The sequence below is a fragment of the Crotalus tigris genome, unplaced genomic scaffold (assembly GCF_016545835.1).
Source record: "Crotalus tigris isolate CLP2741 ecotype Arizona unplaced genomic scaffold, ASM1654583v1 scf7180000023746.1698619, whole genome shotgun sequence".
NCBI lineage: Eukaryota > Metazoa > Chordata > Lepidosauria > Squamata > Viperidae > Crotalus > Crotalus tigris.
In genome coordinates, this window is record NW_024100155.1 from 1143754 (window position 1) to 1171162 (window position 27409).

The following is a 27409-nucleotide window of genomic DNA, read 5'->3' on the forward strand; positions in this document are numbered from 1 at the left end:
GTACGCCCAGGTTTTTTCACATTTATTGTGTGTCCAGTTCAGCAATAAACTCAAGATAAGAAGGGGCCGTCAAAAGTTTTTTTTCCCTGCACGCAGCTGAGAGACTCCACTTTTCCAGACGCTTCCTCCATCTTTTCCAGAGAAGGACCCAGATTTTTGTGGGCCATGGATTTGAATCTGGTTGGTACGTCTCCCAACGGCCTGGTTTTGTTCAGACGCCATCCATTTGCATGATAAAACAACAACAACAAAAATCACTATTTCTAATCTTCCCTGCTTTTTAAAACTAGCAGCATACACGCTGGGGTGGATTGCAGTATATTATTAGTTGTTCAAATCTGTTGTTCTGCACCAAAAGGGATAGAAAAAACAGAAAGAGAGGAAAAAAAAGAAATATTCTCTTTGGCTGGTGCTTCCTCGAAACCTCCAAGAAAAACCGACTCTCGCTGTCGATGCGAAGTCTTTTAAAAGCAGCTGCATTTGGTGTAACTTGTAGCAACAAGCCACATCTCAGTCCATCAAGTTCTGGTTGACACAGAAGAGAATGCCCTGGAGAAAAACACACACACACACCCCCCATCCCTGAATTAGAATCGTAAAATACAGCTTATTGGATTTAAAAAATATATATCACAGGGTGTCCCAGAATCATCCTTCGACTTGAGAGGTAGGATTTTTAAGAAGGTGTAGAAAAAAACAACAACGAATTAATTCAACGGCACTAACGGCAGGAATTTGTAAAACGTCCGAGGAGCGGTGTTCTAAAAGCAAGGCAAGATTCCCCCGCGTAATGCATCACAGAATCTTCTTCAGAGTTCAAAAAAAGCCGGATTCCGGGCCACGTCGTAACAGGGGCATCGCGTTTGATCAAGCCAGCATCGTTCTTTGCCTTTCAAAAGACCCCGTCCTTGGTCCTTCAGAACCCAGAAACGGTCATGCCTTGGAAGAAAACCGTAAACTCCATTCCGGCATTGGGAAAGCGCCTCCAAAGAGGTCATAGGAAAAAAGGGATGCGGGAAGATATGGTTTTGCATCCGGTGGTGGAAAAGATTTTTTCCTCGTCGGGGAAGTAGGAAAAGTTGCCGGCTACCCAGTCCACGACTTGTGGGCGAGGGAGGAGACCCTGGCCAGCCATCTCGTTGACCACACACTGCTTCACGTGGTGCTGCCGCAGGGGGAGGAAAGGCACCCAGATGTCGATCAGCTTTTGCTCAAGGATCCCGGATTTCCAGAATCCGTCTGAAAGAGACGAGAAAAAGAACGAAGGTGAAACTATTAATGTTACAGGCGGGGGGGGGGACCCCGAATTTCTACGTATCTGTGTTTGCTTCGAGGTCAGTTCGATTAAGGCAGTGGATCATGACCTTTTCTTTACCGTGGGATCCCTTTTAAATGCTTTTTGTGGCCGTGGATCGTGACCGCGGACCCCCAAGACTTAATTCAAGATTTAAAATCGTGACATTGCAGACTCCTCGTGAGGACATTGTGCCCTCCCGCCAAGGATCTGTGGAGAACGGCTGCAGGATTTGGGAATGGCTGGACTAGAGAAAAGAAGGACTAGGGGGGGACATGATAGCAGTCTTCCAGTATTTGAGAGGCTGCCAAAAAGAGGAAGGGGTCAATTTATTTTCCGAAGCACCAGAAGGAATGCAGTGCTGCAGGCCACTTTAGCTGACTGTGTTCAGCAGGTCAGCGGTTCAAATCTCACCGGCTCAAGGTTGACTCAGCCTTCCATCCTTCCGGGGTAGGTAAAATGAGGACCCAGATTGTTGGGGGCAATGTAAATATATATATATATATATATATATATATATATATATATATATATATATATATATATATATATATATTGCTTACTGGTATACACTGCTTAGAGAGTGCTTGCACTTAAAGCGGTATATAAGTCTCATAAATAAATAAATAAAAAACAACGGGTGGAAACTAATCAAGGAGAGAAGCAGCCTGGAATTAAGGAGAAACTTCCTAACAGTGAAGACTATTAACCAGTGGAACAGCTTGCCACCAGAGCTTGTGGATGCTCCATCACTGGAAGCTTTTAAGAAGAGACAGGACAGCCATTTGTCTGAAACGGTATAGGGTTTCCTGCCTCAGCAGGGGGTTGGACTAGATGACCTCCAAGGTCCCTTCCAACTATTATTATTACTGTTATTATAACTCACTTTGCGGGTCTTTAGAAATGGCCTCCAAAATCGACGCTTCCAGATCCTGACGACTGATCTCCTCGCGGTCTCTGCGGTCCCGCCAGAGGTCCAAAGCCATCCGGTTAATCTGCTCCGCGCCCGTATTGCTAAAGACGGTCAGAGGAGAGCAGCTGAAGCCCAGCCCAGCCCATATCTTACTGGTTTATTGAATACACAACATGGTACAGGCCAGGGGTCTCCAACCTTGCCAACGTTTAAGCCTTGTGGACTTCAGCTCCCAGAATTCTGGGAGTTAAAAGTTCACCAGTCTTAAACGTTGGCAAGGTTGGAGACCCCTACTATAGGCAAAGGAAAACTAACTCTAAAATCCCAAGGCGTCCTAACCAAAGCATCTAACAAGAACCTCCCAGATGTCCACGTAGACCATGTAAACACTTTCTCGTTTTGAGAACTGTCTGCTATCTTCATTCTATCAAGGTTAGAATGCCCTTGAAAAGTTTCCACGATCTTTATGCAGAGAAGAGCAACAAAAAGGATTAGGGGGATGGAGGCTGAAACATATAAAGAGCGGTTGCAGGAATTGGGTACGTCTAGTCTTAACAAAGAGAAGGACCGGGAGGGACATGGTAGCAGTGTTCCAATATCTCAGGGGCTGCCCCAAAGAAGAGGGAGCCAAGCAGGACAAGAAGCAACAAATGGAAACTCATCAAGGAGAGAAGCAACCTAGAACTAAGGAGAAATTTCCTGAGAGTTAGAACAATCAACCATTGGAAAGAACTTGCCTCCAGAAGTTGTGAATGTTCCAATACTGGAAGCTTTTAAGAAGAGACTGGACAGCCATTTGTCTGAAATGGTATAGGGTTTCCTGCCTGAGCAGGGGGTTGGACTAGAAGACCTCCAAGGTCCCTTCCAAGTCTGTTATTCCTATTCTATTCTATTCTATTCTATTCTATTCTACAATCTATTCTATTATTTCTTATTCTATTCTTTCTTTATTCTATTCTATTCTTTCTTATTCTGTTCTATTCTATTCTATAATCTATTCTATTCTTATTTCTTATTCTATTCTATTATTTCTTATTCTATTCTATTCTTATTCTGTTCTATTCTACAATCTATTCTATTCTTATTTCTTATTCTATTCCTTTTCTATTCTATTATTTCTTATTCTATTCTGTTCTGTTCTGTTCTACAATCTATTCTTATTTCTTATTCTATTCTTTTCTATTCTGTTATTTCTTATTCTGTTCTGTTCTATTCTATTCTATTCTATTCTATTCTATTCTATTCTATTCTATTCTATTCTATTCTATTCTATTCTATTGTCACAAACACTTGCAGAACTTTCTCTAACTAGCTGCCAACTTTTCACGCTTGAGACCCAGCCTTGTGTCTTAACTCCTCCCCTCGTTACCTGATAAAGACGAAGATGGCTTTCCGATAGTTGGTCCCGAACACCACCCAGGAAGGTCCCAGGAAGGGCGCAACGACCTCGATCAAGCCTGGATGCAGATCGTCCATCTCGTCGAAGAGGAAAAGGGAACGGCCACACTGGGTCAGATTGCCCTCGATCCAGCTTCTGAGATCGTCCTACGCAGAAGGAGATGGGAGAGAGACGGAGAGAGAAATCAACATTGGAACAGGAAAGGCAAAGAAAAGCTACGCTCACAAGCTGCCAATCAGGATGAGCCAAACACAGAACTCCAGATCCCATCATCCACACCCAGGGGAAGTTGCCCTACAATTCTATCTCCCTTCCAGTCCTGTTTTATAAGTCGTTGGCAGGACGGTTAAGTAGTCCTTGACTATCCAAGTTTAGGGGCAGCGCTGAAGAATGCGACATATCTTTCTCTCCCCCTTTTTTTTCTTTTTTCTTTTTCTCTCTCTCGTCTTTTCTTTTTCTTCATTTTTTTGTGTCTTTTTTTTACTTTTTTTTTTTTAAGAACCTGTTGTTATTATTATTATTATAACTCTGGGTGAGTCTATGCCAGTGGTTCTCAACCTGGGGGTCGGGACCCCATTTGGGGTCAAACGACCATTTCACGGGGGTCACCAAACAACGCAGTCCGCCATTTTTTTCCCCCTTTTCCTTAGCTGTGCTACTCCCTTTTATTCTATTGGCTTTTGAAAGCCAACAGAATAGACTCTCTTGAATAGAGTCTAATTCTATTGGCTTTCAAAAGCCAATCGGAATTGTCCAGGCCGTCTCTGCCCTGCTGAGCCCGCCAAAAGTCCCAGTCTGCAAACGGTGCTGCACCCGTTGAGTAGTCCTAGATTACGACCGGTTGAGTAGTCCTCGACTTACGACCGGTTGGGGGTCGCGGCATTAAAAAGGTTGAGAACCACTGGTCTACGCCTTGCTTAGGAATGGAAATTGCCTGTATGGACCGATGCCCGGGAATGGGTCACTGGGCTGGGTTCACCTGGGATCCGGCCATCGACCAATCAACCCTGTTGCAGCTCAAACAGGCCGCAAAGCAAGCAATGGTGGAGATTGGAGGGCTGTCCGGTTTGCAAAAGTACCACCTCGCAAGGCTGGCGTGTCCGCTCTGCAGCCAGGGAAGCGAAAAAGGAAAGCATTTGCACGCGGTTTGTGGGGAACAGACCCCTCCCCTCCAGCCTCTCTTACCTTGTATTGCTGGAGGTGGTCAGCATGGGGAAAGTGAACCAGCGGGGAGAAGCGGTGGATGTAGGGGCTCCGGAGGCCCGTCCGGAAGAGGTGCTGAGCCAGCAAGGAGCTCAGGAAGGTCTTGCCGGTGCCCGTCGAGCCGTGGAAGGACAGGACCAGGGGCTTGGTGGGCTTGGGATCCTGCACAAACTTCTTCAGGCCTTGGATGACCAGCTGCCTGGCCAGAGGCTGCCCCACCAGGCGCAGGGCTAACTCGCACTCGAGACCTGGGGAGTGGAATAGAGAAGAGAAGAATGGAATGGAACAGAATAGATAAAAGAGAGGCGAGAAGAGAAGAGAATAATAGAATGGAATGGAATAGAGAAGAAAAAAGAAGAGAAGAGAATAATAGAATGGAATGGAGAAGAGAATAATAGAATGGAATGGAATGGAATAAAGAAGAAAAAAGAAGAGAAGAGAATAATAGAATGGAATGGAATAAAGAAGAGAAAAGAAGAGTAGAGAATAATGGAATGGAATAGAGAAGAGAAAAGAAGAGAATAATAGAATGGAATGGAATGGAGAAGAGAATAATAGAATTGAGTGGAATGGAATGGAACAGAATAGAGAAGAGAAAAGAGAAGAGAATAATAGAATGGAACGGAACAGAACAGAATAGAATAATAACTTTATTGTCACTTTAAATCTCCATTAATACATTAAAATGAGATTTCATTGCATGCAACTCTCAAAGGGTAACTGCCTCCAATATAGATTACATAAACATGACCAAAATTAATAATAACAAAACAACAATAACAATAATAGTAATACATATACACACATATATGTATTGAGAAGGCGAGGTCCTATGCCATGATGCCCAAGATATGGGGGAGGGGTCCAAATGGGCATCTGCCAGTGCCCCTTGGCACAGGTAGCACCCTTCCTGCTATTTCTGTGCCCCCAATTTCCTCTTTTCCCCCTCCTTCTTGCCCAATCCTGGGCTTTAAAACTGACCCTCCCCCAAAAGACAGCCCATAAATTGAACCACTTTGCATCTCACAACAACCCTGCAGGGTAGGACAGGGGCAGTAGAATGGGGTCTTCAACCTTGGGGTTTTTTTAAAAAAAAAATAATTGCTGTTCTATTCATTGCTATTCTATTCATCCCAGCCTACCTAGCAGGGCTGTTAGCTGGATGGGGAAGGGGCGGGTGGGACTCGAACTCGCTCCCCTGCGCCCCCCAGCGGCCGCTCTCACCACTACAGCCCCCACCCGCCCACCCGCTGCATAGCCTCACCCGTTAAATCAGGGCAGAATTCGCATTCGCAGGACGCCGACAAGCTGCAATGCCAGGCGCTCGACCCCCAGGGGGCGCCCGAGAGCATCAACCCCGGCAGAGGCAGCAAGAGCAGCAGCAGCAGCAGCCGCGTTCCCGCGAGGGCGCCCCCGCCCCTCTCCATGCTGGCTGTCCGCCCGCGAGAGGGTCGGGAAGCGCGCTCCCGCGTCTCCTCGTGCGGCGGCCCACTCCCGGCCTGCCCCGCGGCCCGGCTCGTGCTCGCAGGCGGAGAGCGAATGGAATTCCTGGCTTCCGCCACGCCGCCGCGCGAGGGGGCGGGACTCCAGGGGGCGGGGCTTGCCGAGGGGAGGTATTTAAGGCTCCACCTCCCCAACCGTCCCCGTTTGGTTTTTTTTTTCTTTTCAAAAAAAGGGGCGGGAACAAAATGGTTTCTGAAGGGGAAAAAAAATTGGAACCAAATATATATTAAAAATAAATATTATTACAGCACAAGGAAGGCAGGGAAGGGGAGCTGAAGCTTAAAGGGGGGGAAAGGAATTAAGATATAAAAAATATACATTCTAAAGCAAAGAAGAAGGGAAAAGGAGAGAGAAAAATGGGAAATTGGGGAAAAAATAAGTTTGGGTGGCTGGGAAATTAAAATTATTTTAATTTAAATTTATTTTAGGGAAGGGCAATAGGTCACGAGGCAAACTGGGTTTGGAGTTAAAAAAAAATAAAGCTACGAGGAAGGAAAATGGGGAAATATCTCAAGGAAAATGGGAAAAAAAGAAGGAAAAAAAACCCAAGACATTTATGAGAAAAAGTTGGAGAAAAGACTGAAGAATAGAAGAAGCAGGAGCTTGAAAGGAGGCGGTGAGGACAAAAAAAGGAATTTTAAAGAGAAAAAATGGCTTCAGGAGAGGATGGAGAAGAGGAATCGCTAAAAAAAGAAAATGTCGGCAAATGTGGGATTTATTTAGAAATGAAGGAGAAATAGATGGGAAAGTGGCTGGAAAAAATGCTTGAAAGTGCAATTCAGAGGCAAATAAAAGAAGAAAAATAAGCTAAAGGGAGAAAAACAGTTGGAAATGTAAAACTGGAGGAAAAAAGGGATGTTTGCACCAAAAACAAGCCAGGATCAAAACAAACCATGGTCTTCCTCAAGAGAAGCCCTAAGAAATGCCAAATCAAGCCCTCCCAACAAAACTCATCTCTGATTTTCGTTCAGAAGTTAGTAGAATTTAGTATTAGAATTTAGTCAAATTTCCAACAGAAATTAGTCAATTTCAACTTCATTAGTCAATTTCACTACACCCTGGGAAATCTGTTTCAATTTCTAATCACTTTCAGGCTTGCTTTGATTATTCTGGTTAGTTTTGCTCTGGGGGGGAAAATAAAGTTTTTGCTGGTTTTTTTTTGCCAATTTCAAGCAGGTCTACTCGAGGGTAAAATAAGCTTTTGTTAATATCAACCCGTCTTCACATTTCAAGGGACTTCTTTGAGGGTTTCCAGTGGTTTTCTTAAAAGAATTTGAAAGCATTTCCTTTCTTTAAAATAAGTAATGGCCCTTCTTGAGCTATTTCTGTTTCGAAATCTGGGTTTTAGACAAGAAATTTGCATTTTTCAGGTTGCATCCTATGTAGGTTTACTCAGAAGTCAGCTCCACTGGGTTTAAAGAATGCTACTCTTTTTAAAGCTCAAGCTTGGAAAGAAATCTTTTTTTATTTTTTAGGACATGAAAACGGTTTGATGTTGAAAAAGGCAGGGCATGTAGTCACAAAACAACCTATCCTTGATCTAATTGGAGACAATTCTCTCCATGTGCCTAAATTGCATTTTCCAATCTGTTCTTGTTTAAAAAATGCACTGTTGCATTCTTCCCAAATAAATGCGTATAGATCATTTCAAAAAGACATATGCAGCGGTTTAAATCTACCATAAAGCCTACTTGAAGAAAAAAAGCATAAAAGTTTATTGTATGCAAGGATCGAGGAAAGACACTTCATTGTATCTGTACATTCATTTACAAGACCGAAAAGAACCATGTCAATTATTTACATATGAGATCTGAATACATATGTATGTATATATATATATATATATTTATAGGTACATATACACCCCACATGGATTTTTTTTAATTTACAAAACCACCCTCATTCCCTGCATCAAAATGGAGGGAAGCAAAAGAAAAAGAGACTTTTAAGAAAATAAAGGAATGTTGCTTGGCGTCAATGGAAGGACTGAGATTGGGACATGGAGGTCCCTGGAAAGAAAGATGGCAGTGGCCTAACTTTACCTGATTTTTTATTTATAATTACATTTATTTACTATCCAACCTCTCATGTGGCTACTCTGGAAGGCTTACAGTTGATGGATTAAGTTGGGTGTAGATTGAATGTTAGTGATGATCAGAGATGCCCATGAAAATAGAAAAGCTAAATTTGGGGGCTGCCTTACTGTCGGTGGGTGTGCCTTGTCACCCAGGTCCTTCTGAGGTTGGGGCAAACTATGATCAGCCCCCAAAGCTGGTGGAAACCGCTCTTCTCCAATTCATGGTGATGGAAAAGAACAGGGGAACCTCAAAGTAATAGAAGGAGCTTAGAGAAGATTCCTGCACTCTTGGTTTCAAAGCCCACTGTGAGGCACCAAACCCGGGCCTGAAATTGGCTATGAATCGGTACTGAATTTAAACTCGGAGGTTTTGCCTCTCTCATGAGCCACACTGCAGCTTTTCAACACGAATCTGCATGGCTGAGATCTAACATGCTTGGCCAGTGCATTCTCTTCCACGGTTTGCCTGGAGGAACTCGGTCGTTGTCAAGTTTTGCAGGAACAAAGTCAACCCAGTGATTGTCAGTATTTCATGCTGGAAAGGCCTTTTTGGGGAGAGTCCCAGTTGCATCCCTTTCGGTCCAACGCTACCACCTTAGCATCGCTCGAGACCCACTGCTGCCAGAAACCAAGTTGCAGGCGCATTCGTTGCAATCTTGCGCCGGTTGTTGTCCAGCTACAACTCGCTCGAACGCACTGCTGGCTCCAATTTGTGGGACAGGGCGGTGAGGACCTTGTGGAACTTCTCGTAGCGCTCGCTCTGGCTGCTTTCGGCCCCCCGGCTCCCCCATAAAAGCCGGAGCTGAAATTCGGTGCTAAAAACCTCCAGAAGTTCCGGTTGTGGCTGGAACCCTACGGGGGGACAAGAATGGAAATAAAATCCTGCCCAGCTGGACAAATTTACATTTTTAGATTCTTTGTTGTTAATAGAGCTTAGGCCACTAGTTAAGCTGATCGGTTGTGTGCCCTCAACACCCTGACACAACGGCCACTGCTGAGGTCACATCCTAGCCATTAATTAGAGTTTACACGCCACAACTGGGTCACGACCAAACAGTTTTGTAGTTTCAGGCGTGGGGAAACGGCACCAAACTCTTAGGAAAGGATTTGCAATTTCCACAGAGCGCCCTTCTATCCGAATCCTGATAAACAAATGCCCTCTAGCGGTTAACAAGCATCTCTTCTAAACATTTCTTTCCTTTTCAAACTTTTTACAAATCTCTTTCCTACTGCAAGCATCTCTGCTTTACTTGCTTCTCTGGAGGTCCGGCCCCAGCCATACCCTCTTATTTCTTGGATGACCTTTTTAGTCTGCGGTACAAAATCAAAGCTATTAAACTTGTTTGCTACCCAGCTTGCCATAAGATGCCTTTGGGACATAAATATCTAACATCACATTAAAGTTAGGGATGGTGAAATCCCACCAAAAGGATTAAAAGTTTGAGACGTTTTCTTACAGCCCTGAAAGCCAAATCCTTCCCACGTCTATCTTGCAATGCTTTCTCTTTCTATTAAAAAAAACCCATTTTGCTCATTTTTGCTTCTTCTCTAACAATAAGCAGGCTTTGTGTTCTCTCTAGCTGCTTGAAAGTGCCCAGCTACCTTCTTCTTTTTCTCCTTCCACCATCCCTGCCCTGTTCCTTTGTGGCCCACAGACTTAATTCTCACACCTCTTGAGGTGGGCTTCAGCCCGTATCACTTACCTTGCAGCTTCACCTCCGCATTGGTGTGGTACAGTCCCCCGTGGTGGGCCACCGTGCGTGCCGCCTCCAGATGGGCCATAACTACCTCCACACTGTTGTCCAAGTTCTCCCAGGGTTCAGGGTGGTCCGGCAGTGCCGTGTCCCTCTCCAGAAGAGTAATGAGAGGCACGATGTGAGGGAAGGTGGTGTTAGATAAAGGTGGTCCTTCTGGTGGAAGGAGAAAGAGATGGGGTTATTCAAGCAAAGTAACTGCTCTTCAGGGTCAGCTTCCCCTTGGAGGGCTTCTGCTTCTCAAAATTTTAGAGGGTCTTTCTGGATAAAAGAATGTTGGGGTGCAGTATGCTAGCTTCCCTTGGATTGTCTCCTCGGGCATCATTTGTAATACTGGCTTGGGGGCAACATTAGAAGAAGGATTTGTGGAGGATGCACATTCTTTTGCCTTTATTTATTAAATTTTTATGCCATCCATCTTCCCTATAAGGGGACTCCGGGCGCCTTACAAAGCAAGTAGAAACGTAATTAAAATATTGAAACGACGCTCAGATTTTAAAACTATACAGAAACCAGAACTGAGATGGACAGGATGGGGATAACTTCTTCTTAATATTTCTACTTACTTATTGATCTAACTGGCTACAAATTCTCCTCTTCAGATACAAATGTTTCTTTTTTTCTACATTGTCCCCATTCCAATTTTTCCCCAAAATTTATAAATTAAGGGCTACGTTAGTGACTGCTAAAGCCACTGGTTACTAGACAAGGAAAGGCGGATTCAGATCATTTCATTTCAACCGACCAAGCTCTGGAAGGCACCTCAGCTCCCATTTCTACCCTACCTTCTCTCAGCTGTCCTTATTTTATGGAAAAGCTCTGATCGAGAAGGCCCTTTGCACAAAAAATAGGAATGCACCCGCAATTGTGGGTGTGCACAATTAAAAGGCACAGGGAGGGAATTTGCAAACAAATTCTTTGAACACCTTAAAAAACGGAGTGTGCTCGTCAAGCTTGTGTGCAAAAAATCAGTATATGAAAAGCTGCCCGGCTCACCTTTTCCTTCGTTGAGGCTCTTGAGGAAAGGCTTCAGCTTCTTCTCGTAAAGAATGGCACCCTCCGTGTAACGCTGGCGTAAAACCATCCAGGTTTGCTCCAGGCGGGAGATCTGAAGGGCAATAGAATAAGGGGAAATAAGAATCTGGAGTGTCGCTTAAGTAACGACTAGGCTGAGTTTCTCTAAGGCTTCAAGATGTCCAGGGATTTTTGCTATCTTTTGAAGCTTTCCTGGAAGATACCTGGGTCATCTCCAGCGCGTTCATCACAGCGGCAAAGCTGTACATGTTGCCCATGGTCTTCAGCTCGGCCGCCAGCTGAATGGTCTTGTGGAGCAGAGAGGCCCGCTCCTCAATGCTGCCTGTGCACCCCAGAATATCCACCGCGATCATGATGGTCATGGTGTGGAACCTAAGATGTAACGGGAAGAAGTTGCCATCAGAGGTCTTGTTAACAGCCTTGGCTGGGTTCCGTGCGACGAGATGCTTTCGAGCGCTTTGAGTACTGAGGACTAGAAACTTGCAAGCAAGCTCCGTTGAAATTGCCAAAGTCTGTGTCTTAAGAAGTGGCAAAAAAAAAAAAAAACCTTTGGAGATCTATTCCCCCCCCCTTTCCCATCACTTTCTCGCCTCTTTTGCTTTGTCACGCTCTGCACTCTTACCTTTCCAACAAATCCAGCCGAAGTTGATGTCCGTGGGGCAGGGTGAGCAGCTCCATCCCTGAGCTGACTCCCATGAGCCTCTGGGTCTCCTTGGTAACCCCCAGTATCCTAGCAACCTGCAACAAAGGGGACAAAGTGGTTTAATCTCCCCGGTCCTTGGATGGAGAGGGGAATCTCCGCAAAGAATGGTGGAAAACGGGAAACCTAATGATTGCAATAAATTTGCTTTCCTATCTCGCCTTTCCATGCTTTCATACTCCCAGGCCTATAGCAAGAAGAAAAATTGCTTCAGCAAAAAAAAAAAAAAAAGAAAGGGGGGGGGAAGCAAAGTTTCTTCTGCAAGGCATGCTTTGTTCTGTTGACTCTATGCATTTTTTTAGGATTCCCCAACATAACTGCACTGATCCTTCTGAAGTTTATTGCCTCCTTCTCCTGCCCTGTGTGATAAAAATAAACCTGCAGGTCATAAATTGTGGATTAAGACGGCTTAAAAAAAATAAATTACTCCTTCTTTTTCTCCTTGCAATCTCGGCAGTGACACCCCCCCCCCCTATTTGGGATGTCTTTCTCCAACAAGAAACCCGTTTATACCTCTCTCCAGTCGTACACAGCTCTGAATGACTCATGTTCTCGATTCAGTTAAAACCATGGCCTCACCCTGTAACCTTTGAAGGACAGATCACATGACGTCACTAAGTGAAATAATGACATCACTAGTGCTGCAAAATCACAAGGGAAGGGGAGACCCCAAGAGACAGTAAGAATCAGTCAGATGAACCTTTCTCCAACCCGATGATGCCCTTCGTATCTCTTGGAGATGCTGTTATGTTTCTTAGCTGATAGCAAGAAGATTGGAAAAGGGTGTTTAAATTGGCTTTATTGCAGATTTTTTTTTTTTATGCTGCCTGATTCAGGAGCCTTGCATGGAGAAACCACCACAATCAACAAAATCTGTATTCAAATCTAAAAAGAGAACCATCTCCAAATGCTAGCGTCCAGTATTAAAACGTCTTCCTGCCAAATGCTCTTCAAAAGAAAAAAAAAATACACCTGTTTTTCTAAAGAAAAATGAGGTAGGGATGAAATTGCTTTTGGGGGCACAATGGGGAGGGAGACCCTACAATAAATGTCATTTCCCCCCCCCCAATTTTCTGGAAGATGATTTATCTGGAGCAATCTATGCTGGGCAGATAGAGAAGCTGAGCCAGATCTGACCGCAAAAGACCATCCTAAATTATCTTTCTCTGTTTGTCACCAGTTGGGTTGAAAGAAAATAATCCAAAGACACCTGGCTGTGGGAGGATTAGAACTCCCAGCCTTGCAGTTTTTAACTGAGGCCTTAACCTCTACAGCCTCCCTTCTTTATTTCGATCTTACTGTCCAAGCACATGGATCACCACTAGCCTTGATTAAAGAAAACAGGGGGCAGAAAACACCACCATCCTAAAAAAACAAACAAACACTGATTCATTTCCCAGAAACCTGTGTTTGAATGAAAGATAACGCTTGGGAGAAGGCTGAGCAAGGCCTACAGAGAGGTGGCTCCAAACCAGATCAAAAAAGACTTTTTTAAAAAATGATAGCAAACTATTTCTTCTCTTGCCTAGATTTGCCCTCTTCTTCCTTGCTGGGATCATGCAATCCCTTCTCTCTAGCAATCGTGTGGATTTTCCGCCTGACGCCTTTCCGGGGGGGCGGGGGGGGCTGAGTTGGACTTTTCTGCTGCTGTGCAGGTTGCGTCGTCTCTCCGCTGTGGATTGCCTGACACAGTTATTGGCTCTGAGAAGGATCAGACCAGAGCATTCCCTTTCCTACCAAGCCTTCCCACTGTGCCCTTCCCCGTACCAGGCAATCCACGTGGGTGATATGCTTAGCGAGAGTCCTGGCGTCTCCTTCGGCAAGCAGTTCCTTGATCTTCTTCAGCACCATCATTTCCAGAGGTTTATTTTCCCCCGGAATAAGCAAGGAGTGGAACAGCGCGGGATTGAACGAGGATGTCCTTTCCATCACCGGGACCACAAAGCCTATCATGTCCTGCTCCGGCCTCTTCCTGGGGCCAGCTTCTCCTTCGGAACCGTTCAGGACAAACCCTCGCTGGCATTCGTCCCCTTTTAGCCTCTCCACGTAACTCTTGGTTGGCATCACTTTGTTGTCGGGCATTGGCCTGTCCCACTGGACCGGAGAGGGCGGGTGAAGCTGGCAATAATGTCCTGAATCTGGGTCGCTGTAGCTGCTGGCAGAAGGAGAAGGGGACGCCCTGGAGCATCCCTGGGAAGGGGTCGAGTGGGTGCTGTCCGACAGCTCGCTTTTACTGCCGTTCCCTTGGCATAGCTGCGGCTCGCTAGAGCGTCGGATGACCGGGGATGACGGGGTGGCACCATTGCCAGCTTGGCTCCCTTGTGGTTTGAGACGAGTAACTGCAAAAAAAAAAAAAAAGAAGAAAGAAGAAAAACCTGCTTTTAACCAAGATTGCATATTTGCAGGGCCTGAAGATGCAGGAATAGCTCAGCACAACATTATGCAACGTCCCTGAAAGGCGTGCATGCATGTGAAATTGAAATGCACATTTTGCACCGAAGGGACGTTGTGCCCGTGATGTGAGTTAAAGTGGTGTTGCTACTAGTTGAATGAACTTAGTAGTTCTGAGAATTAGGACTCTTCAAATAGACGTATGGGGGAATCGGTTTAACTAGTAAAGTTATGAATGTTATATCTTCGTAAGCACAGATCCAAATGTTTCAGCTTCAGCTTAAAGCTACAAAACTGGAGCCTTCTGCATTCAAGTCATAATTTTTAAGATAATCGCATTTGCTGCATGGTTTCTGCTTTTTTAAAGAATATCCAATTGGAAGGGTTGTCTGGTCTAAGTGCCTTTTAAATTTAAAGTCTCCGAAGAACAGAAGTCACTCTTAGACAATTACAATTTTATTTCATCACCACCCTCTTCTCCCTTATGTGAAATACTCTGCCTGCGACTTTAAAACAAGAGGCTTATCTGGGTCAGTGAAAACCTGGCGGCTGCATTCTCACAAGCTTAAAAAAAAACTGAACTTCAGCTAGAATCTTTGTGGTTCAGCATCCTGCACGCACCCAGCTGACCGGTGTGTTTGTGGTCAGACGGACCACTTTCTGCACAGTGGAGTAATGGGAGGAAAATAACAAGATGGGTGTTGCAACATCGCAGGCCCCAAAATTCTTTCCTGCACGATCACAACACAAGCACGCAAGGGTTGAAGTTGTGTCACGCTGTCCACAACATGCACTTTGCCATTTTGGGGTCATTGTAATTAGAGGCCGGTTCCTCTTGGACGCGTGATACAAACCCCAGAAAATGGGTTAGCTGAAAGGTATGATGCAGTCACAGCTATTGTGTTTTTGAGACACAATGTTGTGTTTTGTGTTCTGAATCTTTTATACATGTTAAACACTCTTTTGCCCCCTTCAGACAATGCTCTGCCTACCAGTGCTGTAAGCTGGAGTGGCTGGGGTTTCGGCGATGGGTGACATTGGGGAGTGGAGGTCTTGGATCTGGTCCACACTGACAGCGCAGTTCCGAATGATGTCCCGGTGATGCGGCAAGGAGACACTAAGAGAGGAAGAGATTAAAATGGGTGAAAATCCCCCTCCCAAGAACTGAGCAGAGTTCTAGCATGGGGGCCACTGAATGAAGCCCAGCTTGAGGGGCTGCTTTGAAAAAAGAAACGGCACAGAAACCCAGAAATTGTATTTCCTCGACAAGCGGAAACTCCGATCTGGTTGAATTAACAAAGCCGTCTTTCTCCAGCTTTATTCCTCCGTTGGGGCTGGAGTAAACCCCATTGCAAAACTGAGGATTCGCCCCACAATCCCCCCTTCTGGGATGTGGGCAGGAACCTCCCTACTCCAAGATGGGTGTTTTATCCGAGACTTTTTTTTTTTACCTGGTGGGACACCCGTCGCTCCTGGTGATCTTGTCCGCGGTCAGTCCGTCCGTCATGGTGATGCTTCTCCTTTTGATGTGCCCCCCTTTCTGCCCAGGGTGGCTATGGGAGCTGCTGTGCTTCCCATTGGCCAGTCCGTAGCTGGCCTCCAGGTAGCGCAGCGGGAATGTGCGGTTGATGGGGCAGTAGAAGATGGCATTGCTCTGTTCCGAGATGGGCTTCCGGTTGCCCACGTAGAAGCGCACCAAGGCCGGGACGTTGTCGAAACTCTCCTGCTCGAAGAGGTACTGGATGTGGGTGCGCCCTTCGCCGGATTTCACCATCACCTTGTTGATCTTGAAGTGGAGGGCTTCGTTCCGCCAGCGGCACGTCAGCACGTAATCGCCCAGGCTGGTGAGCGAGTCGCGGATCAAAAAATCCCCGTTCCTCTGCACCAGGCTTTCCGACACCTGGGGAAAAAAATTATAAATAAAGAATAAATAAATCCAGAATGGGGATGAAGAGGTGTGTGCCCTGCTTGGGAAAACTGCCCTACTTCCTCAGGCTTTGGTGAGCTGAGTCCAAACTCGATTAATAACATAAATACAAAATTCAATGAGTAACTTAAAAAAAATATCCCGTGTTAGGCGCTGTTTAGTCTTCTGAGTGCCAGGGCATGGGTGCAAAGATTGCAGCAGTGCCTCTCAGCATCTGCAGAGAACATAAGCCTGGCCCTACACTGGAGATGAAGCATTTGACACGTTGCTTCGGTTTTAGAAGCGTTTAAGAGTGGTTGTCCCTGAGTATCTGCTTCTGATGTTGAGGTGCACCCTTGGTTACCCCAATAATATAGAACGTTCCTCTTGGGCCCCATTCAGAAGCCAGCAGTAACCTCATCTCCAAAGAGATTAGTAAGACAGTGATGCAGTCTTATTTACATCTACACCGTCAGCCTCCTTATCTTGAGAAAGCGTCAACTACATGTTCCTCCATTCCCCCACCCAGGCTGAGGGACACCAGCACCTCCCAGCTGATCCCCCTCCCTTCTCTTGATCAACCCAACTTCCGATCCCGTGTTGGCCAGAGGTGGCCTCGTCCCAAAGGTCTCACCTCTCGAGGGATGCGGCCATGATACCAGGTGTGACTCCTCAGGTCTGAGCTGCTGAGTTTCAGCTCCTCTTCCAACTCCTTGTGAAGCTTCTCCGGCGAGGAGTCGAGGATGTACTTCTCCTTGGAGAACTGCCGAGGGGAAGAAGGAAAGGAACTTTTAAGCCAGCCACCAACCACCCCAAATAAAAGGTAGAGCTTTTGAAGAGAGCCCCCCGTCCTCCGAAGAGATACTTGCGGCACCTCAGAACAGAAGCCTTTGAAGAAAAAAGTGATTTTTTTTAAAACTAAAAAAGGAACAAGAACAGGACTGACGGATTGATTCCTCAAAGTTAGCTTGATCGGACAGTCCACTCACGTTTGAAAGGCAAACTGGAGTAGTGAGTAACTTGGTTTGTCTCGGGACCGCCACGCAATCTAACTTCGCCGCTGCAAACCATGTTGTTTTTTTTTTGTTGTTGTTTTTACTTTGGAGGCAGAAAGCCACGCTGGGCCCAGCTCTTTCGCGACGCATTTAAGCAAAGGCCGCACAAACGCAAAACCAATGGCGGACCGACACGGCCGCTTTTCCCAGCCACTTTGGTTCAGCACGGAACGGGGCAATGCCTGAATCGCGCCCACATGGTTGCCGCGTTCCTGCCAACTGGGAAGGCAGCCAAAAGGAAACAGGCCTGTCGGCGAACATGAGTTGTTGAAGTGGTTTCGAGGGCGGCGAGTGGCCAGTTGGCAGCAGACGCCTCGGCTGCGAGATCTGCTCAATTGTCCCCGGCCTGGCTGGTGCGCATTTGGAGCCAGTGGCTGCAGCCAAAGCCAGAACTGAGTCTTCTCTGGAGGCTTGTCTCCGTCGTAACCCCTCACCCTCCTGCAGGATGCAGTCATCCTTCTGCTTCTCCAAGCACAGAGCTGGTTATTTGGGGAGACACTGATGTGATTTCAGCCGATGGAGGATAGCCATTGTTTTTGCCAGCGGGCAAACACAGCAGGGCCACCATATACTCTCCACCCTGCTTGACCAATTATTGCAGCAGCTGCTTCCCTGCCCTGTTCTCCTGAGCACGGAGGGCTTAGGGCAGACCCTCTCAGTATAGTAGAAAGCAAGAATCTGCACATATCTCAGGAGCGCTCTTGACTGATGGCCCACCTTGATAGTGGAGTTAAGGTTCATTTCTGCCTTGCTCCTCCTAAAACATTTACCCACCATTCTGTGCTCTTTAATGGCATCAACCTCTTTTTTAAAAAATCTCCTTTTCAGCTGCTACAGTAGCTGGGGGGGGGGTGTCTTTTTTAAACGTCCTCTTTGGTTTTAGCTTTTCTGAGTTGTAGGGTTTTTTTTTAAATGTTATTGCAGTTGAATTTTGCTGGCAATCATATCATTGTTTACGGTGCATGGATTTAGAGATGGGTGCCACCCGACGTTGTAGCAACGTTGTAATAAGCTGAACTAATCTTTGGCTCGAAGGAGAGGTCCTCAAACCCTAAACCCACAACCTCAGAAGACCACTTAGAAGGAGGAACATTTCTACAACAGCAATAATAATTCAACAGCATGACTTCCACCTCGTTTAAAAGAGGGGGGGGGAATTGGCAGGGGATGACAGCATCACTCGAAGCAAAGAAAGAATTTTAATCGCTTGCCACCCAGCTCCGCTTTCTCTCCCCTTTGGAGACAAAAACGGTTTCCTGGCTCACAATCTTCCTAACAACCCGACAACTCGGCCAACAAAGCTGAAACAAACTGGGCAGACTTCTTGCATGCCCACAGAATGAATCCCAACCTGTTTGCCAACCATTGCGCACCGGCATGCGCGTGCAAACGCCTACTTCGTAGGCATGAGGATACATTTACAAAGACGTGGAAAATTAACATGATCCCAACGGCGTGATGGGAAGGCAGACACTGCCTGAGTCCCTTCCGAGTCTGGGTGCTCTGATTACCTAGTCAATTGAGTGCATTCAGCTGAAAAAAAAAACCCCATGAAAATGAGTCTCGCAGCCAAGAGACAGAGAGAGAGAGAGAGAGAGAGAGAGAGAACGCTGAGCACATGCAAAATTCTTCCCCTTCTATTTTTTTTCTACTGCTCCGATTGCCGTGGTGAAATATTAAGATGCTGGACCAGACTCTGCACAAGCCAATTTTAAACTGGCCCCAGACTCTGGAAGACTTTGGAGCAATTACTGTCAACTGTCCAAGCTACTTGGCAGACCCTACACCCATTCCTAAATGCTGCGGATGAAAATGCATGCATTGTGACGTTTGCGATACAAGTTCAATCAATCAGAAAAGAGCTGGAAGGGACCTTGGAGGTCTTCTAGTCCAACCCCCTGCTCAGGCCTGAAGCCCTATACCATTTCAGACAAAGGGTTGTCGAGTCTCCTCTTGAAGACCCACAATTTCTGGAGGCAGGTCGTTCCACTGATTAATTCTTCTCACTGTCGGGAAGTTTCTCCTTAGTTCTTGGCTGCTTCTCTCCTTGATGAGTTTCCATCCGTTGCTTCTTGTCCTGCCTTCAGGTGCCTTAGAGAATAGGTTGACGCCCTCTTCTTTGTGGCAGCCCCTCAGATATTGGAACACTGCTATCATGGCACCCCTTCTCTTCATTAAACTAGACATACCCAATTCCTGATATGTTTTAGCCTCCAATCCCTTAATCATCTTTGTTGTTCTTCTCTGTACTCTTTCCAGAGTCTCAACATCTTTTTTTATATTGTGGCGACCAAAACTGGATGCAGTATTCCAAGTGCGGCCTTACCAAGGCACGTATAAAGCAGTACTAACACTTCATATGATAATAACGCTGCTGCTTTCGTATTCGGGGTGCCAATATGCAAAGGAGAGATTTCATCAAGGGGTCTGTGCTATTGCTGCCCCTGTGGGGAGTGGTTATGGGGGAAAACGGGAGGAGGAAATGTCAGATCTGCTTTCTTTGGGAGTGGTGGAGGAAAAGCTTTAACAAACCGGCTCTCTTCCGCAAAGGGTTAATCCCCTCTGTGGGCGAAGCCTGCTGGGGTAATGAATAATAATGACAGATTTAGATAGGGAACCTTCTGCATAAAGATGAGTTTTGCCTTCCTGGCCAACACCTGAGCCTTAAGCATACAATCCCACCCTCTCCATTTCTCCCCAGCCTCTCCAGGGGAAAGGGGGAGGCAATGATGTCATGTCTCGGCTCCATGGGGCCCAACTGCCTTTGACCCAGGCCAAAAGAGGGAGAAGGAGGAGGAGGAGAAGGAGGAGAAGAAGAAGAAGAAGAAGAAGGAAGAAAGAAGGAAGAAGAAAGAAGAAAGAAGAAAGAAGAAGAAGAAGGAAGAAAGAAGGAAGAAGGAAGAAAGAAGAAAGAAGAAAGAAGAAAGAAGAAAGAAGAAGAAGAAGAAGAAGAAGAAGAAGAAGAAGAAGAAGAAGAAGAAGAAGAAGAAGAAGAAGAAGAAGAAGAAGAAGAAGAAGAAGAAGAAGAAGAATGGGGCACAAGGGCCAGGGGGTCAAATTCCCTTTGATTAAATGGCTCCAAAGGAAGTTCAGTTAGAGAAACAGGCTTGCTTTTTCATGAGAGTTGGATTCCACCCGATGGGCTTTCTCCATCCCTTCCCTTTTGCTCTAAATGCTGCATCCGTTCCCCAGCTTCCCATTGGCTGCCAATGATGTAATGCTTTCAAAGACCGGCTGCGCTGCCATTGGTGGGGAAGAGGCAGAGATGCTGCTGTCAGCTGAAACACAAACACACAGACACACATACCCCAAGTCATTCACGCAGAGTTCATCAAGGCAGGCAACCAGACCCATTGACATATGCAAAGAGGCCTCTACCCCAAAGAACAGGTGGGGGAGGCTAGGTGTTGTGGGGGAGACAGGGCCGGGGAAATGGATCCCAGCGGTGTTACTCCGGAGAGGCGTGATGTCTGCAAGGATCTAGTTTGGGAAAAGCTCCAGCAAATCTATTAGTCGTCCACATCGCCCCATGATTGTGGGCACAGAGCAGGATCAAAGCTGATCCAACAGGACCAGATGTTAAAACGGGGCCCTGTCCTGCCATTATGGGGGGGGCGCTCTGGAACCCCAGTCTTTGACTGCAGAGAGGGAGACAAGAGGATGCCAAAAAAAAAAAAAAAGACATGCTCAAATCGGAGCTGTACAGTTAGTTCTCGACTTAGAATGATTCATTAAATGAATCATGTTATGACACTGATAAAAGTGACTTGCAGCATGTCACTTACGCCCATCCCAGCATCCCCACAGCTACATGATCAAAATTTGAGGCACTTGGCAACTGGTATGTATTTATGACAGTTGCAGGGGTCCCAGGGTGTGACCTTCCCAGCTGGATTCCGACAAGCCAGGTTGGAAAGTGGCTGTTCAAGAATGAAAAGAAAAAAAAAATGGCCAAAAATCCAGTTTTAAACGTGCTAAATGGTGAACCACCTGGCTTCAGAAAGCTCTTAAGAAGGACACCGAAAGTCGGAATAAAATTCTTTCCAGGCAAATCGGCATCTGAATTGCCCGATCAATAGATGGAAGGAATCAAGTGGGTTCCAAGATGGAATCTGGAAAGACTTCAAGGGCAGCGGACGTTTAGATGTGGAGAAGATGGATATTGTCTGTTTTCTGAGTTGACATACGTGGGACTGCTACAAGATTCCCAGAAATGCCAAGAAACAGGCTAAATCAGAACCCAGAATCCTTCACCCTGGCGGGATAAATCCCTGCGTAAAGAGAAGTCAAACCTATCATGTGTTTCTCTAACACCAAAGATGGAGCCTCCGCCTAACGTTTTGAGTCCCTGAGATTGTACCTGTAAATAAAACATATACCAAATTTGTGGGTCCTCAAAACCAACCTCTCTTGTTGAATTCTAAGCCAAGAAGCAAAAAACAAAATAGCAAAATAATTAAAATATTGTAGGTGGTGGCCCAGTTCTGCTAGTCTGCCTTTTCCACCAACGTCAGCAAAATAACATTTCAGCCGAGATTTGATTTATCTCTTCCCCGTCACTCTTAACCGATCTTCATCTGTTCTTTCTTTAACAACATTTAGACCTGGTTAATACTTCAAGGGAAGATGGACAAAAAAAATAAATAAACCCCAAACCTTAGAACTGGGGGGGGACTTAGAAAAGGTTTTTCATACTCATTTCTAAGGAGATAACATCCATACAAACCATATAATTGCCAGGAGTTGTCCTTAACTCAATGTAAACTCCACTGAGCTTTGACCAATTCATCTTCTTCAAAGTCCTACCAGCCTCTAGCAAACTCTTGTATTTTTCAACTTAGCTGGTTTCTTAAACCCTTTTTAAGCACCACGGACAGTTCCGACAGGCTGCCTCCATCCTGCTTTTCCACAGCCCTCTTGGTTAACCAGGTTTATCTGCCCCTTCCAGCAATTCCTCCTTTTTATCTGGAATGGTTCTGTTGAAGGATGCTGCTAGCTAATTCCCCGCTCGGCTACTTCCCAGGTTGGCTGGCATGATGACTAAGAAAATGCCAAAAAATCTGCTTCGGGAAGAGGTGGGCGTAGAAATAATTTTCATTCTTTCCCTTGGTGGGCAAGGACGTCATCGCCAGCCCCCTTAAAATTATGATGATTATTATTTTTTCTTTCTTTCAAGCACCTCTTCCCCTGCATTGAGATTCTGCCTAAACTGGAGCCCCCTTTGAGGAGAAGGAGTGGGGGTGTGTGTGAAATAGGGGGAGCGCTGTTGGAGCAGAAATCCCCTTCCCCAAAGGGAAGCCCCCTCTTAGAACCCCTCCCTCCTCCAGGAGACAAAACACAGGAGACTGGGGTGGGGAAGACAGCTGTCATTCAACGCATGATGAGCTGCAGCCCCAGGGTGAGGGCACGATGTAAATTTCGGAGGGCTGTTTTGGGACTCCTGCATTGCCAATGACATCATAGGCAACTGATGGATTTGAACACACACACACACACACACACACACGGGGGTGTCTCTGTGTCGAACCCACACACTCTTCTGTTCTTGCCATCGGTCTAACGCATAATTATTATTTGTTATTATTATTATGCCTATCTTTGTCTGATAGATGGATAGGAGGGATAGCTAGAATGGATGGATATGATGGAGGGATGACTTGTGGGTCCCTCTTCCCTTCCGAAGACCCCAAGACTGCAACTCCCATTGCTGAGTGATCATGGGAACTGTAGTCCAACCTATCCCTCTTTTCTGGCGGCCTGTCTCTATTATTCTTGCGCCCCCAGGGGGTTCCCTGCTTGCAAATCCTTCTGGAGAGCGAATCTTACTCCAGCTAGGAGAAAGAAAGGGGCAGCTGGAGTTGGGGGTGATGGTAAACGTCACTCTCAGCTTAACTGCCCCCCCCGTTGAGGTGGGGGGGGAGATCTTTTCCTGACCTCTGACCTCTGCCACCAGCCTTGTTCAAAGAGGGATGAGGCTTCCCCCCCCCAGATAAGGTGGCAGAACGGGGACCTGCCCCACCCACCTCGGATGTCTACCCAGAAGTATGAGGAGCAGGGTTGTGAGTGCCTGTCAGTGTGAGTGTGTGTGTGTATGTGTGTACGTGTTTCCCTCCCACCTGCTTTTCTAACCCTGAAGACAAGCCCACCCACCCACTCCTCCTTCTATAGAAGCACCTTCTTCACCCCTCTGCTTCTGGAAGGCCAAGCAGGTGGGCGAACACACACACACACACACAGAGAACCACCTTCTCCAGCGTGTACCCTCCTGGCTGGCTGGGGAGGATGGGGAGTGTAGTCTGAACACACTTCCTAAGGGCCGTCCTAGGCTGGAGATGACAGGGGGGGGAGTTCACTTGGAGGATGCTGAAAGATGCTGACCAAGGGAGCCAGCCCCCTCCCATGAATTTGCCCTCCCTCATCCAGCCACGGAAAGCCCACTCCTCATCCTCCCGACGGGAGAGACCCCCCTCCCTCCCCAAGGTGCTTCCCCCGCCGGCAGCCAACACGGGTGGGAGATGCCGTTCCTCCCCTCCCACCCCCGCCCTCGCCCCCAACAGCGTCTGCCCCCCCCGGGGGGGGGAGAAGGGAAAGCTCGCCTGGAAAAAGCGGGGGAATCCCTTTGCTCGCTGCCTCGCGCGCCGGGGATCGAAGTCTCCGCCCAAACCCGGGGGTCCCGCGCGACCCACCCACACACCCACCCACCCATACTCTGCCGGCTCCGGCTTCTGCAGCACACAAAGGAAGCCCTTGCAGACCCCTTTGGAGAAGGCATGCTCCTGCGACCCCCCCCCTTTTCATGCATCCGCAGCAGCTGCTCCCCCTCCTCAATGTTGTGCCCCTTCCCCCCCCCCTAAGCGTTGCTAGCCATGCCAGCCCTGGTTGCCAAAAGCGCCCGGCCAAGGGGTCCCAAGGCAGTCCCGGCCGCCCCCTCCCTCCCTCACCTGCACTTGCATGAAGGAGCCGCGGTAGAAGCAGCAGGCGGCGGCCGACAGGGCGCTCCAGAGGCTGCAGCGGTCCGTCATGGCTCCGTCCGGCGGCGGGCACCCCGGCTGGAGATGCGCTCCTGCGGCGGTGGCAGCAGCAGCAGCAGCAGCACTTTAACTTCAGCCGCGGCTGCTTCCCACATTACCTCATCCCTGGGCGGGGGCGGGGCGGGGGCGGAGCCTAAGGATGCTGGGGCGTTGGAGGGGGGGGCGGCCGGGGGTCCCCTGGCTTCCTCAGCATCCCAGCCCCGGGCTCAGGATTGCAACCAAGGTTGGGGTCTTCTTTCTCTCTCTGCCGGTTCCTAGGTGGCATCTCCAAGGACCCCCCCCCAAGCTTGGTCACTGCCCCCCTTTTTTTGCTTTGTTTCCCACCTGTTCCCTGCACCCCCTCTGCACCACCCCCCAGTGCCCATCATGGGTTTGCCTCCTTCTGCCTTTCCCTGCAGCACTGGCAGACCCCCTCCCCGCTGCATTCACACAACCTCTTGCAGGTAAACCTGTCCTGGGTGTTGCAAACCCAAGAAACTTGGATTGTCCGTCATGGTGGCTGCAAGATCTCGTCAGGGACAAACCAGCCGTGGCTAAAAGTCAGCCCTGAATTAGCAGCCTGGTTTGGTGTGAACCTGGCTGCGGGTTCAGGAAAGCGCGCGCGCACACACACACACACACACACACAAGCATCAATGCCCCTCTAAAGCTGCTTCTGCCCCCATAATTTGCCTTTAGAAGCTGAAAAATAACCCCATATATAGGTAGTCCTCGACTTTACGACCACGATGGGGGGGGGTCCGGATTTCCACGGCTTAAGCAGGGCGGTTCTTAAGTGAGTGAGGCCCGATTTGGCGCTGCTGCAGAAATGGCTTGGCACGGGCGATGGCAATCTGGAAACCCCTCACCTACTGCCAAGCATTAAACTCAATGCAGAGTTTATCCTAGGTTCGACCTTGCCTGGTTCTCAACAATGCTGCATTAAATATCATTTTAATGTCTTCAAGCAGATTTTTTTTCTTTTAGTTTTTCCAGCCCTCCGGCAGCCAGATTCTGCCCCAATGTCCGCGTAGGGCTTGTGGCCCACTCGGATGAGAAAGAACGTGCGTCTTTCTCCCCAGCGCAAGCTGTCTGAAGTGGGCTTTTGATGCCCATCATCCTTAGCCGGATGCAGCAACAGGCGCCGTGGTCCAGCGACTTGGAAGTAACGGGTGGGGTTTTCATGGATCTTTTGGGGAGGGGGAACAAATGATGTGTGTGTGTGTGTGTGTGTGTTTCAGACAAATAGCTGTCCAGTCTCTTCTTAAAAACTTCCAGTGTTGGAGCATTCACCGCTTCTGGAGGCAAGTTGTTCCACTGGTGAATTGTTCTAACTGTCAGGAAGTTTCTCCTTAGTTCTAGATTGCTTCTCTCCTTGATTAGTTTCCACTCATTGCTTCTTGTCCTGCCTTCAGGCGCTTTGGAGAATAGCTTGACTCCCTCTTCTTTGGGGCAGCCCCTGAGAGATTGGAAGACTGCTATCATGTCCCCCCTCGTCCTTCTCTTCATTAAACTTTGTTGTTGTTGTTGTTAATTGCGAAGTCGTGTCCGACCCATCGCGACCCCATGGACAATGTTCCTCCAGGTCTTCCCTTCATTAAACTAGACAGACCCAATTCCAGCAACCGTGGCTTTCTTCCTTCTCTTTCGGGCTGCACAAAATAGCTGGAATTATTTCCAAAGAATTCTGAGAATTCCCTTAAGTGCCGCCATTTCGCTCCGCCTTGTTTTGAGCATGAGCCGTTTGGGGGGGGGTGGCTGTTTCCCTCCCGGTGTCCCCAGAGCAGGTTGCAAATTGCTTGGCAATCCCTCCCATTTAGATTGCAATCTTAATTTCCTCGCCTAATGTCTCAGGTCCATCTGTCCCATTAGGGGTAGGGCTCGGCCTGAGGCCATCCATCATCCCCTTCCAGCTTTGGCATTAATTCTGCTTCTCGGGGCCACGGACGTGGGCCCCCCCCCTCAGCCCCTTGGCTTCTTCCTTGCTAAAAAAAAAAAAAAAGCAGAGATACCAGCTCTTCGTTTGCCCATTTTGGGGACCCAGGTGGCAGCTGGGCTGGAACGCGATGCCAGGCAGCCAGGAATGTTGGCATGGACGCAAGCGGTTGGAGAAGAATTCTCACCTTCTGGTTGAGGCTTGGCAGCTTCAGAGCAACGGCACCTTCCTATACACAGAAGCCCGCTGAACATTTATTTTGGTGCCCCTTGTAGCGACCGGCTGCAAGCGAAACTGGGTGTTGGCTACATTGCATTCATTGACTTTCCCGTATATTCCTGCTATTCCCTTTGCAATCGTCGGTGTTTTTTTTTTAAATCTACAATCCTCATCCCCAGCCCTGTTCTCATTTCCTTCGGCAAGATTTATGCACCCTTCGATCAGGCTGGCAGCTCTGCAGGCTGAATTGTTGCGCCAGGACAATGCTGACCCTCGCAAGGCCAGCAGACATCCAGCCAAATGAAGGTCCTGTGGTCAGGAGCGCAAGCTGGGGGGGAACATCTCGCTGTCTATCGTGACAGGTTAACAATCACCCCAGTGGGTCCTAAAACCCGATATCCTACGCCCGTGGTGGCAAACCTATGGCACGCGTGCCAAAGGTGGCATGCAGAGCCCTCTCTGTGGGCACGCGGACCGTCGCCCCAATCCTACGCCTTCAGCTGGGTTTTATAAACTCTTTTTGCTTTAGGCCTCCACAGCCATGTGCAAAAAAAAAAAGTTTCAATTTATCAATGTCAACTTCTCGCGGAAAAATTAAGATCTCGCAAAGTTGGAATTGATTGATTGAACTTTTTAGTCCCACCCAGTCTGCCGTTACCACCGCAGCCATGCCCACCCAATGGACCGTGCCCACCCAATTTGCCACACCCATCCAATTGGCCACACCCACCTGGCCCACGACGATATATAAGTGGGTTTTGGGTTGCAGTTTGGGCACTCGGTCTCTAAAAGGTTCGCCATCACTGTCCTAAACCGAAGCAATGAGGTGCGAGCGTCAAAGCTTAAGGGAACGCATTTTGGAGGCGTCGATCAGATCCATACGCCTTATAATCACAGGTTACCGAAAGAGGAGAAAGGAGACAGACGGGTTTCCCTACCTTAACGTATTCACTCGAAGATCCCAATCCGTCAGAATGCCTAGAAAAGGAGAACATCGTTACAAATGGGCAAAAC

General features: G+C 47.5%; 2 protein-coding genes across 4 annotated transcripts in view; both read right to left on the minus strand.

Moving 5' to 3' along the window:
• Window position 1: 1 nt before the first annotated feature.
• On the minus strand, window positions 2–7885 carry TOR2A (torsin family 2 member A). Its single transcript, XM_039321458.1, has 5 exons — window positions 6074–7885; window positions 4792–5057; window positions 3577–3752; window positions 2181–2308; window positions 2–1239 (listed from the first exon to the last, which is right to left on the minus strand). Exons 1-5 carry the CDS (start codon window positions 6234–6236, stop codon window positions 995–997), a joined length of 978 nt encoding a protein of 325 aa, XP_039177392.1. The 5' UTR covers window positions 6237–7885; the 3' UTR covers window positions 2–994.
• Window positions 7886–8003: 118 nt separating this feature from the next.
• SH2D3C (SH2 domain containing 3C) overlaps window positions 8004–27409 on the minus strand; it is a 31582-nt gene continuing 12176 nt past the window's right edge. The window contains exons 3-12 of one of the 3 annotated variants that reach the window (XM_039321447.1): window positions 27334–27373; window positions 16810–16938; window positions 15721–16169; window positions 15262–15386; window positions 13646–14217; window positions 11801–11916; window positions 11382–11550; window positions 11140–11251; window positions 10093–10299; window positions 8004–9241 (exon numbers count right to left, since the gene is read on the minus strand). In XM_039321447.1, coding sequence (XP_039177381.1) covers window positions 9066–9241; window positions 10093–10299; window positions 11140–11251; window positions 11382–11550; window positions 11801–11916; window positions 13646–14217; window positions 15262–15386; window positions 15721–16169; window positions 16810–16938; window positions 27334–27373 — 2095 coding nt within the window. In that variant the 3' untranslated portion in view covers window positions 8004–9065. Of the gene's footprint in view, window positions 9242–10092; window positions 10300–11139; window positions 11252–11381; window positions 11551–11800; window positions 11917–13645; window positions 14218–15261; window positions 15387–15720; window positions 16170–16809; window positions 16939–24171; window positions 24316–27333; window positions 27374–27409 lie in introns of those variants that run through there. The other 2 variants (XM_039321448.1, XM_039321449.1) reach the window with 2 other exon arrangements.

Coding starts and splice junctions, on each gene's coding strand:
- TOR2A (XM_039321458.1), bottom strand. CDS start 6,236: ATGGAGAGGGGCGGGGGCGCCCTCGCGGGAACGCGGCTGCTGCTGCTG. Junction 5,058..6,073: donor ATTCTGCCCTGATTTAACGG/GTGAGGCTATGC, acceptor TCCACTCCCCAG/GTCTCGAGTGCGAGTTAGCC. Junction 3,753..4,791: donor ACCACCTCCAGCAATACAAG/GTAAGAGAGGCT, acceptor CCTTCTGCGTAG/GACGATCTCAGAAGCTGGAT.